The 12,839-nt window shown below is 35.9% G+C and overlaps 2 protein-coding genes across 3 annotated transcripts in view; one reads left to right on the top strand and one right to left on the bottom strand.

Annotated features, from left to right (window-relative positions):
* phkb (phosphorylase kinase, beta) overlaps positions 1-12,839 on the bottom strand; it is a 55,611-nt gene that overhangs the window by 31,292 nt on the left and 11,480 nt on the right. For both annotated transcript variants that reach the window (XM_079456860.1, XM_079456859.1), the window contains 5 exons: positions 9,199-9,306; positions 8,974-9,054; positions 6,400-6,515; positions 3,890-3,953; positions 544-639 (listed from right to left, as the gene is read on the bottom strand). In XM_079456860.1, coding sequence (XP_079312986.1) covers positions 544-639; positions 3,890-3,953; positions 6,400-6,515; positions 8,974-9,054; positions 9,199-9,306 — 465 coding nt within the window. The remainder of the gene's footprint in view (positions 1-543; positions 640-3,889; positions 3,954-6,399; positions 6,516-8,973; positions 9,055-9,198; positions 9,307-12,839) is intronic.
* The window catches only part of itfg1 (integrin alpha FG-GAP repeat containing 1), a 110,623-nt gene continuing 107,137 nt past the window's right edge, over positions 9,354-12,839 (top strand). The window contains exons 1-2 of the mRNA XM_079456883.1: positions 9,354-9,419; positions 9,842-9,892. Coding sequence (XP_079313009.1) covers positions 9,408-9,419; positions 9,842-9,892 — 63 coding nt within the window. The 5' untranslated portion in view covers positions 9,354-9,407. The remainder of the gene's footprint in view (positions 9,420-9,841; positions 9,893-12,839) is intronic.

Genomic DNA, 12,839 nt, shown 5'->3' on the forward strand with positions numbered 1-12,839 from the left:
GCCTGTACACTTCGATCCATGAAATCCATGAAAATGCACTACTTTAATTTGGTCTAATTGATGTCATTTACCTGGTCTTTGGCAAAAAAACACTTCGTTCTCCATTTGAATTACCAAAAAATGAGGCCTGTGCATTGCTAATGCATATTGGCAAAGGACGAAAGAGACATTCTGCGGGTTGATGGATGCAGCACATGTTCTGTTATAGCTTTTCTTTCAAATACCATTAAAGGGGTTATATCGCGAGAAATTAAGTTTTACGCTTGGGATAAATGTACTATGAAAATGTATTACATTACATAGTAATAATGAACTATTGGTTGACTGTAATAATTAGCTAAATGTCAGGCATCCCTATCAACATTTGTGGTAGTGTCCAAAAAAAGAACACACAATGAAACTTTTTCAATGTAAGAAACCCTTATTAACATTATGCTGTATGCGGAGGAAAATTAACATTACGTGGGGGGTATAGAAAGACTGACATGACCCATTTAATAAGGATCAGCGGTTTCTTTATACACAGTTGGCAACAAAACTCACATGGGAGCGAGATTCTCTTGGCAGAAGAGAGCACAGAGTCTGTCTGTTTCTGTTATGAGCATCCAGATCCACAAAAATGACTGACCAGGAGCATCCCTGCAGGGCAGAGGTAAACAAACATCATAAATCAAACATTGTAGTTGTCATCTTGCCACAATTTGTCTTGATGGGTGGAATTCAACCGTGCCTGTTACGGGTGATAATGAGGTTGAAGGTATTTTCACAAAGTTGATTGGATAATGATTTGTTTTGACCTTTAGATTTCTAAACTGGACCATAGAATCTTAAGATTAGTTATGCATGCCTCAAGTGTTATAAAATAAAATCAGACCCATTTTGCAAAAAACACATAATGCTTCTCAGATACTAAAATTCATAAAATTTTTATGACCTCTAGGCCTGTGTGTGTGTATCTGGTCAAACAAATCCTGAACTCCACAGAGAAGCTACTAAACTCAGATCCACCAGGCTACACAGACAAAACAACAACTGCCACACATACAGTTTCCCGCTTTCTGTCAGACACATTGACTGACAATATCCAGCTTGAACATTTCCTAAAGAAAGTGTAAAAAGAATGTGAAAACAAAGCAAAACAATGAACAACAGCTAGGACAAAAACAGCATTCTGTAAGCGCACAATGATGCGCCTGACACCTCAAGAAGTTTTTCACACTACGAAACAATTGTTATATTTTCTGTGGCTGCTTCATAGTCATCAAGGTCAGAATCAAGCAATCAGAACAAGCAATCGCTTTACTGTTTCCTCAGCATTCACCTCACACGTCTCCATTTAAACTGAGAGCACAATTTCTATTTCACTTGTACCATGTGTCTAGGCCGATTATCCAGCGAGCTCTATTTTGTGGCACATTTAGCTGATCAAGTGAAGCTCACAAAGAAGCTAAATGCATATTCGGGTTTCTGAACCAACAATTTACATGCTTGGAATAACTGTAATAGGAGGCGTGTCAGGGACATGGAGACTCCGAATGAATGTGTTATCTTCATCCGACTGAGATGACTTTAGCTGACCGTAAAGACACTTTACTTCTCTAAACTATGTAGATCTAAGCATATTTACTTAAAGCCACAATATGTAAGTTTGGACCGCTAGATGGAACACTTTCGAAACAACAAAAAAAGGCAAAGCTAAATTACGTTATGTAGGAGAGTGGGGAATTATGGGACATGTCGTTTTCACCATCCAGAGACGAATAGAGATCGATTATGTTCAGGGACGAGGTAATGAATTTTACTTGATGTCATAAATACTTTTTGGGGTTTCCTTTACTCGCCAAAGAGTAACGGTTATCCATAAAAATCGAACAACAGATTCTGCCTCCCAGATGCTGTATAACCACTTCCGCATTTGCGTGTTTCCGTAGTTTCTACAACCGGAAACTGAGGTTATTGCGGGGCACCGGACTTTAAGACACTGATATGCAACAAATACAAGGGAGACAAGGGACGGGCCATTATTTTAAATAGGATTTTTTCTGGATTCGCACATTCTTGGGAACATTTGGTACACAACTGCATTAAATATATCACAGTGTGCAAGTGATTTTCTAATATTCAACTTCCATATTGTGGCTTTAATTTTGATACATATACCCAAAACAAAATTAAAATGTGATTAACATTAAACGTTATGTGGCCCACACTTAGCTTCCGCTAGACCTCCGCCAAGAATCAATAATTGTTGAGTAGTTCTATTTAAATTTGTATACAATTAATAAACAATAAAATATTTTATATATATATATATATATATATATATATATATATATATATATATATATAAACACTCCTGGCTTATTGTTTACATCTTCAAAAATAGTCTACAACAGCTTCTACTTATCCACTACATACTCAATAAAGGCCATAAAGGATTTTCTCTCATTTAACATTAGCTGAAATATCCAAACCGTTTAGGAGCAAAATCTTTGGCCATGAAGTGTATAATTTCAAAATGATACTTTTGCTTTATTTAAAACTATGGAAACTGAACAATAATTTCAACATATAGGAGTAAACATCCACCTGCTTTGTTTCAATGCAAACAGTGTATGACAGCTTGCGTTGAAGAGAAACACATGAAAGCACGGCGTCTACGTCCCACGCTGAGTTAGTTGAGGAAATGAAGCATGAGAGGCATCATTAATAACATAACCCATGTGATGACACAGCACGCCTTCCATCCGACTGAGAGACACATGGTAGAGGCAGCATTAATTCATACCAACACTATATTCTGGAATAACTTCCATAAAGTCAGTTCAGACACACTGCATCACGTTTCCTGCTAACGAGAGCCAAACTTAGCAATGGTCAAAAGATAACAAAACTGTGATGTGATGGTACAAATCACCACAGCATTTTTCTGCACCATCAATTTTGCTAAAGAACTGAGAAAGAACCAAGGTGTTTAACAATCAAGGTACTGAAGAGCTAAATTTGCGTAAATTGGGTCTGTGAAGGGGTTACTTCTTCCAAACGGATGTGCTTAGAGGATGTTATCACTTTTCCAGTCCATTACCAAATATAATGGATGTGGCCCACTGCCATCTTGACTTTCCCTCAACACCAAAACAAATTAATCCCACTAATGACTGTTCCAAAAGAAAAGAGCTGCAAAATCATATAAAAAGATGATGTGTCCACCATCCATCAAAGTTGGAAATCTGTCAAAATGGGTCGCTCAAACACAATCTAAGCCAGTAATCTTGATCACTTTGTTTTTGCTCCCGCTTGACATTAACACATTTTTGCAAGGAATTAGATCCATTTTTGAGAGAACACACTTTCTACTCCAGTAGTTATTACAAAGATAAAGAGAGCTGTTAGAACATTGTGTGCCCTGGGTGTACTGAACTACTAATAATCTTCATTTTTTTATGTAATTCTTCAAAAGGCATCAAATATAAGGAGATAAAGATCTGTAATTAAAGGTGCAGTTCACACCAAAATTTTCTTTGGTCGTCATTACACAGTTTTTTTGTTGCACGAAAAAAGCAGCTTGAAATTCAGCTTAACTGCCATATTTTTTTCTTAAATTTCCATATTCCCGAAAAATCTTCAGAATAATTTAAGCAGTTCTTACTTTTTTTCTCAAGATTGATTTTCAAAGCATGTGTCATTTTATTCTTTTGAAGAAAACATTACAAACTTTCTAGAATTTATCTTAAGAACAATCTTATATTTTGTCTTGAGAACAGTTTCGTGGCCACAGATTTTGAACAACATGAGGTTAAGAAAAGAAAACTTTGTATTACATGGGTGAATGTGAAATATTACATTAAGAAGCTTAATATCACATATATGAGGAGGATAAAAGCGGTACCTGATTTCCAAACAAGTTGAATCCATTGATGGCTTCCAGAGCTGCTTTGGCCAACCCCAATGAGCTACAATAGAACAGATCAGATTTTAAGATAAATAAATATTGAACTTCCTATTTGAGAACTTTTCGGGAATGTACACCGAACTCTCATTAAATAAGTTATTTTCCAAGTTCCAATACCAAGAGCTGTTTTCATACATGAAAGACTCCTTTGAGGTTAAACAAAGCTTATAATTTCTGTCATTTTTGCTTCTTAAGCCACTCACTCTTGTGAAGAATACGATTAAAGTACTTGATTAGAGCAAGGTGTGCTGAGCAATAAAAATGTGCCCAATTGCTCTCAGTGAGGAAAAAAATCAATAATGAAAATGCAGAAAAACTAAAAGGCAATTGGGTAATTCGAAATAGAAAGGAACATGATAGAACCCAGCTCTCCCCCTCACCGACCAAAGCATAGGCTATGAGCGCAATCCAACAACACAGGATTTTTGTGTGACTATTGATTTTCTGCCTGGACAGACGGCATGCACAGCACAAGACATATTAGTAGGAGTTGACAATGTTGTTGAAAAGGCATGGTGCTTTTAGACTAAGGCAGGTAAAGCTGAAATTGCAAAATGGATAAAGAATATTGGGGGAAATATCTATCAGGTTATAATGAAGTACATTAACACTCTGCTGGTGAAGACCGGGAGGCTGCCACTGACTTTTTATAATGTCTATTATTCCAATTGTAATGACATTTAAAGTTCCTAAACTGAAAAGCTTTTGATAAGAGAAGCCTGAATGGTCATGAAAAAATCTAGACAGGCTTTTGGAGTTCTGTGACTTCTCAAAATCTGGCACGAGTTCAGCAGAATCTAAAAGTGATGACTCTCAAAGAGCGAAATGACTTCCATTTTCTTTGTGTTGCTCCAGAGTACACTTGATTTAAACATGCAGCAAACATCCATCACACATTTTGCAGCCCCATTCACAGCACATCAGGGAAATGCTTTTTCCTCAGTATTTTTCCCACTGTATACACACATAAACAACAAAGTAAAACATTTACATGAAACATACCAACTGGAATAAATGTGTCGCTTGATAAACATGAAAAGGTTCCAATTTGATAGAACGTGCAAGGCTGAGTAGCCTAAGAAAGTTTAAATTGTTGTTTTTTGGATAACAGGTATAATTTAGGGGTCATTTCATATATTTATGTAATTTAATTGTATACTGGTAACAAATACATCTTTTGAAAGTTGCGTTCATTTTGGTCCAAGGTACCAATATTATTTACATTTAAAACATGTCTCTGAGGTTATATTATATTTCAACTTTTTCCGTCGTTGCTTGCTTTCGTTTAATAAACAGTCTGATGTCAGCTCTCTAAAATATGTTATTCCCAGATTGATGACTCAATGTATTGTCATAAAATGTTTCAAGATCTAGGATTCATCTTCCTAAATGTTATACATTATTTTATCCAGTTAAAGCAAAGTGCACAAGTCAATAGTCTAATTGGCCCTCAGTACGGATGTTGTGCTTGGCAAAGATAAGGAACCATTGATGGAGAGAATTATTATTGAGCTTGGTTAAAAGAGAGAGGCAAAGTGAGTGTTCCAGTCACTGTCTATTGACTTGCTCTTCTAAAAAGGATATTGTCTGTGCCACTCCACAGTCCACACTGTCTGCACAGCACTCTGAAAAACCTCTGCAATAGTCTGATAGGAGCTTCCCCATGTGAGTACCCTCAGAGCTTATTCACTCATGGGCTAAACCAGTGGAGGTGAAATGAAGAGGCATCTTTACTGGAAGGCCATTAGAGACACGCTCGTTCCTAGAGTCTCCTCTACATGAGTTGAGGGGTCACATATTGGGTGCTGGGTCTCATTAAGTATGGGAGAAATTGGGGCTAGTTGTCACACAAATATGTCACAGAACCATAAAGTTTTGTATAGAATTTCTCAAACGCTTACTTTAAATGCGATTTATATTTAATATTGGGGTGTGTTGTCACAAAAGGTCAATGTGATGAGAGCTAATTTGACCAAATGGTCACTTGATAAAACCACTAATAAATGTCTTACGATGTCACGACTAGTAGTTAGCAATTATTATGCTTTAAACGAATACCTCTATATTTCTCAATAATAACTTTAATTACTTCATTTCCTATTTTTATTACTGACATTTGATGCCTACTACTGTAAGTGTTACACAATAATAGGATATAATATAATTGTGTTTCTGTAGCGTTATGTTGTACAGAAAAATGTATAATATTATTGTTTTTCTGGTAGAGCATTATGTTAACAAGGGTTATGGGTTTCAGTCCCAGGAAACATCCACACTGATCAAGTGTATAGCTTGAAATCACTGCAACATAATATTCCTCTCTCTCTCCACTTTCATTACCACGTAGATTTATAAAAACTTAATCCGTTATAATTGATCTTTTGGCAGCTACATTTAATGACTGAATGAATTACTTAAAAGTAATAGGACGTGTTGTCACTTCTCACCTGGAATGCAGTTCTGTGCTTCCATTGTTATATTTGCTTCCCCGCTCCCACATGCCAAAGTCTGGCACACGATACGCCCTCTCCACACAGAACACTAGGTTCTGGATGAACGATACCTACAAATACAAACATGGCAAAGAAATGCATCACACTTTCCAACCATCTCTTCTGCTTGCTGTGCAGACATCATTGCAGCTTAACTAATGCAGATCTGCTTTGAAAAGTAAGTTTGTTCTAAAAGTTTTTCTAGGCCATGATTGTTTTACATACTAATGTTGTATTCGTCAATACCTAAGAAATTTCTGAGTGATACCGGTCTAATATTTAGATTATTCACGACAGAATTTAATCCGAATAATGATCTAGAATATATGCCAACAAAAGCAATCCATCATTTCTGTGGGTGGTGCTGGTAATGTCATAAGCCCCTTATAAATTTCCACCCATCCCCATTGTGTAATGTGGGCAAAGAAAAAAACAAAATGAGAGAAAGAATGATGACTTTATGGTACATAAATGAGGAAATGTTCAAACACCCGGGGAGACCGGACTGACAAGAGGTTTTAATTTAACACGAAGAGTGTTTAACAGCCCCTAAAGCATGTTAAAATGGGCCAGTAAGGAAGGTAGGAAAGAGACAAAATGCAGTGGGGAAAACTGAGGAGAGAAGGATGGCTCAAGTACTTTTTTAGGCCTGGAATAAAATGATTAATGCGACAAGCTTTATGGTATCTTAATGAATACCGCTGGCCCGGGGTGGCACTATTTTCTTTTTCGTTCCTTTGCTAAGCTTCAGCGAGTGAGAGGAGAGCAGAAGAGAAACTATTCATTTCTGTGGATAAAGATGGATCGTCACAGCCGCTTGTGTTTGCTGGATAAGGCGTTTTAGTTAATCATTTTACAGTGACTGCTGAAGCGGCCCGCCGTCTATCTCGGTGATAAAGTCTTTCTAATTATAGATTTAAACAATGACATTTCTTAATGGGCGAATGACTCATATGCCAAATATACCACATGAGTTTTTAAAAGCCTTAAGTTTTGAATATGCTTCAAATTACGCATTTTGAATGTCTCTCGTGCTAAATGGCTCTTCAGTTGGCAGTTACAAATAAATCATTTTATTATTTTGTTTATTTATTTTTCATTGCAACAAAACCATAAAATTAAACTGCATTCAGATACTTCCAACATATTGCAAATGGGTAGCAAGACAACAAACCTCTTATAAAATACACTTAATAAAACAGGTCATAACACTTTGGTGTGAATATTATGGAATGAACTTTACTTAACACGTTCAGACTTTAGACCCATTTGTGAAAAGTATTAAGAAGCTTTCAGACTGGTTAACACAAAATGAAAATTTGCACATGAATTCTTCTACGCTAATTAGCCAAAAGCACAGAAACAATAAACTGCCACAGATTGGTAAGATTCACTTTGAACTGTCAATTTCTCACTTATTTGTTCTGCTGTTCATTAATAAATGGATTTAATGGCCCACTGATTTCATGACAGTGCTTTTTTTAATTGCATTACACAGCCGGCTAGACACTGTTTAGCAGGTCAATTAAGCCTCTTTTGCAAATAACAAAATCCCACATAAAAACCTATGACAATTTGTTAAGCTTTGAATAAGGCTCAGCCACTGTATTAAGGTGATATTGCCTTTTACGTAAACAAAGTAACTGTAAACTGCAATTGCCTAAAAAAAGCATCATTTAGGAGGAGAAGTGTTTTTTAAAGATAAGCCCAATGTGGCTGAATAAATAAAAGTTGCAGTTGTTCAACAGACAGTGATGTAACAGCAGAGTGTTAAGTAAATCCCCCTGCTTGAGCGCGGTGAGAATAAAATATTCAATTAATAAAGTCCACACAACCAAGAAGAGGCAGTGATTAAATAAGAGAGTGTGTTTAGACAACTACAGTATTACATCAACTGTGACCACATCTAGCCCAGTCCCTGTCAGGTTTGAAGCCAGAGACAGTTTCCTGCAACAGTATAAACCAAACATTTTACACAATCTTTTGTGCATGTCATCTTTAATCTCTGTGGTAAAAAAAGCAGACGTTGGCATGGTGCTTCTGCCCCAAACTATTTCAAATCGGCTGTACTTCTATAGTAATGTACCTAACAGCCAAATACCTCAATAAGGATGAGCAAAGTGGACTGAGATCAAGCCCCTTTGAGAAAGAATCCAGTTGCTATGAAAAACATTACTTCATCTTACAGTTTTCCTAAAGCTTTAAATATATATATATATATATATATATTGTAGAGCACTGGTTTGATCCCATGGAGTTAAATGAATGTAAATCGCTAAAAGTATAAATAAATACAAACACAACCGTCATGTCCCCTGCCTTTTGCTTTAGAACAATATGTATTGTAAAAAGTTCCAAACAAACAAATGGAGGCGTCTGTTGTATGAAATTCAATGATTACGATATTCATGTTCCTTGCTATTTGTTTAGGTTTTATAGACTATTTAGGTTTTATAGATATCACATCTATGATACACTTCCATACACTTGTATTTTACATACAAAATAGTTTGTATCATGCAGCCGTACCTCATCTGTATTGTAGATGATTTGAAGGCCAGAACAAATCATTTCTACCAGGTACAGTAAAAACAGAGACAAGGAATCAATCTGTTTAAAAAAACAAGGAAAGAATATGAAACAATTACATTTAGCTAGTTTACAATCAGTAACTTGTGAACATATTAAATAATAGAGAAAGTAATTTATGAATAATTCTACTGATTACAGGATGAGAAATGTAGCAAGTTTAACCTGCAGGTGATTGTATTCTTTATAGGGATAAACTTCATCGCCAGTATGCACGTTAAATATTGAGTGGAGGCACGTGGACGGGCTTGGATCCTGCTTGAATTTCTCCACCTATGAGAAAGAGAGAGAGAGAAGACACAGAGGAATAGTCCATGAAAGATGCATCTCTCTGTTCATATTACCAATGCATCTACTGCTTCAATATTTATCAAATGCTTACTAAGGTAAGTGAGCTGAAAAAATAAGCACATTCCAAAAGTTCATGCCACAATTGTACAGGATTATATTGATAATGTATGATGCAAATTTCAATGTTTAAAACATTTTCAATAAAATAGTTTAGCAGACATGGGAGTACAACAGCAAGTTATTTCTCAGGCATTATGAGTATCTTTGCTGGACACATAATACACTCTTTCTGATACTATAAGACTCACCAATGCCCGGGTTTAACTATTGTGACAGACTACTTAAGAGTGAACAATCACATAAAGGGCTCCTAACAAAATGCCCCCCCCCCTGCAATATTTAGATTCTAATAAGTTATAACAACTTATTACCAAATAATAATATGTAATCTAGACATACAATACTATACTGTATCTGAAGAGATACGGCCAACACAGTGATCTGATCTCACCATCAGGTCAGTCTGGAGGATTATTTGAAGAAACAGAAAAACTGTATTGCTTTGAAGGTAGGCTGTTCATCTTGTTGCTTCTTAGAGATACTGCCATGATTTAAGCTGTTGCTGTTTTTTCTGTCTGCTCATGTAATCTCAAAGTGACTCAATGAGATCAGATCTCTATGTGGGCCGAACTGTCTGTTGTAGTAATCCTTCTTCAAACAGAAATCTCACTTGGTTACATTAGTGAATGCAAAAGGATGTATGGAATCTATACTGATATAGTCAGGCAAGAACGTTTATTGCTTGAAGCACTGAAGATCTACTGCAACATTTATCTTATACTGAAAATGAATTTGATGTTATTATATTCTAAATATACATTCAGCTATTTTAAAGTCAATAGATGTCACGTTCTTACAAATGTGAAATCATGATGCAAATATACTGTAGACATTATGTCATTAAACACCAGGGGCCGGATTCACAAAACAATTCTCAAGACAAAATGTAAGAATGTTCTTAAGATAAATTATACTAGGTTCGTAAGAATGTTCCTTCTTAAGAAATTCTCAAATATTTTCTTAAAGAGCACGTTACCTGGATGTCCTAAAATTGACTGTTTTTCAGTGTGTAACGTAGCTTTCCTTCAATTAAAGATCTGCAAAATTGTTAATAAAAAAGCCCATGAAAAATAAAGATATCATCTTCTAAAAAAAATATACAGAGTCGACCCGAACCGCCCTAACGAGTCATTTGCTTTTGAGTCTTTTGAGTGTTACCTTTACAAGTCACAAATGAAGACATCAGCATAATCCCGCCTGCATGCAAAACACAAAAATAGTTGATAGTTTGTGTGTTTATATACTGTAGCGGAGACGCTGTGTTCTGTGCGGCAAAATCAAGCATGTAGTTGTTTTTACTTTAAAATACAAAAGATGATGACGTAAAGAAAAAGAGGATAAAATATTTTCCCTCGTTTCCCCAGCATGATAATCCAAACTAAAAATATTCAATTTTTATTCCATTATATTCTATATATGGTGGGAAAACCGCTAATTTTGTGTGTTTATATGGTGTACACTTACAGCAGCTATTACTGTCCTACTGAAACATTCTGATGATACGGTGTGAGCACACTATTGTCTCAAAATGTGTTGTCTAATGTAGAGTGTCTGTCGTTTTTATTACATGGATTTATGATAAAGGATTGTGTATAGATTTAATTTACAAGCTGTAATGTTTCATAAATCAGTCACGTTAGCAGTGCGGCTAACGCATATAACAGTTAATATATGTTTTTCTGTTTAGCTGTGGGTCCAGTTCGCTTCCATAAGTGTAAAAATGTGTGGTTTAACGTAGAGTGTCTGTCGTTTTTATTATTTCATTTTCTTATGTTAGCATTGCGGCTAACACATTAAGGTTGCTTTATTGTGCTGTGTTTACTGTTTTGCTGTGGGACCTTTCGCTTACATAAGTGTACTTATCTTTATAACACAAATCAATGCCATTTTTGTAACATTAGTATCTCTGTGCAACGTTAATAATAATCTTTGTGAAGGTTATTAATAAGCCTCCAAGAGCTGAAATGTAGCGTCTATGCGGAAAGACCAATCACAAGAAATTGGTGTAGGTGACCACAGAGCACAGTGGGGTTATGGAAGGGAGAGGTTTAGAGAAACTGAATCTTCAAACTGCTTGGAGGGAACAGTTTGGAGATCTTTGAGAAATGTAGTGATATTAAATGCATATTTTAGGAAAATTACAGTGTTTTTTGACCTTGGAAGCATTTAAACCTGATCTTGGGGACTCAAAAATAGAACACAATGTGCACTTTAAGATCATCTTGAATATTTTCTTTAATTTGAATTTAAGAAGAAAATTTGTCAGTAAAGAATAATTTTCTTCTCAAGAATGTTTTGTGAAAATTCAGCCCCAGATTTGAATTGAAACAAAGTACCAGATGAATTTAAAAGGTAAAAATAGATAAAGACAATAAACAAAATGGTACACCGAACAGATGCAGAACATAAAAAGATGATGCTGAGCTGCAAAGGATAGGTAAGACCTCTACACTGACTCACCACCAAAAACCAATCAGCTACCCGGCAGATGTGACTGCTGGAGGGTTTTATTTTCCAGACCTTAAGAATCAGGTAGCAATATAAGATAAATTATTTAGTTCGGCAAAAAAATTAAACAAAACACTAAATAAAAACAAATAATAAAGTAGAACATGGAGATGTAAAACCATATACAGTAGGTGGATTATTTCTGAGTTAATACAAGTGTTACAAATTTAAACAAGACACTGGATTGTGTGTTTTTGAACCCTTTATCCCATAAATCCAAAGGACTCTCAAGGATTTGTAGAATCTTCCACATAATAATACCATCTCTTCCAAAACCCTGGAGACACCAGTGCTACCTTTTCTCTAACTCCAAGGTCAACACGTACTATATAACAAACAATATCCTTTACCACTTGACACAAATACAGAAAAATGTAGAAATGCTATATAGGAAACAAGACCAAGCCAAAAACAAAACTTTGAAGAAAAGCCCATGCCTAAGAATTACAGTTATCTATAGAATAGATTAGTCAAATTATAAACCTACAGAGAGACCTGCACACGTCCCAAAACTGGGTGACCTTTCACACTGACCGCATCACACTTGGGCCCCCGGCATATTTGAAGTGTTATAAATAAGTGGCCCATTTTTTTCACTTTTTCTTCCCCTCTCGTCATGTGAGGCATCTTTCTGTCCCAGATACAATGTTTTGTTTCACACAGATGTTTAACAAGCCAGACACAGCTGTACGATCCAGCCAACTAGACAAACACTGGTCCCTGGGTCCAAATCAATTTCTGCACAAAGCTAATGTTGATGGAAAGAGCGATAAAGACACCTGTGAGACAATGGATGACATTTGAAACATCTGTTGGTCATTGGTGCCTGTAAAATTAAACCAATAAAAATAGAAAGCACCGAGCGGTGAGTTTACTTCAGTCCAAGA

This window comes from Barbatula barbatula (genome assembly GCF_947034865.1).
Source record: "Barbatula barbatula genome assembly, chromosome: 1".
Taxonomy (NCBI): domain Eukaryota; kingdom Metazoa; phylum Chordata; class Actinopteri; order Cypriniformes; family Nemacheilidae; genus Barbatula; species Barbatula barbatula.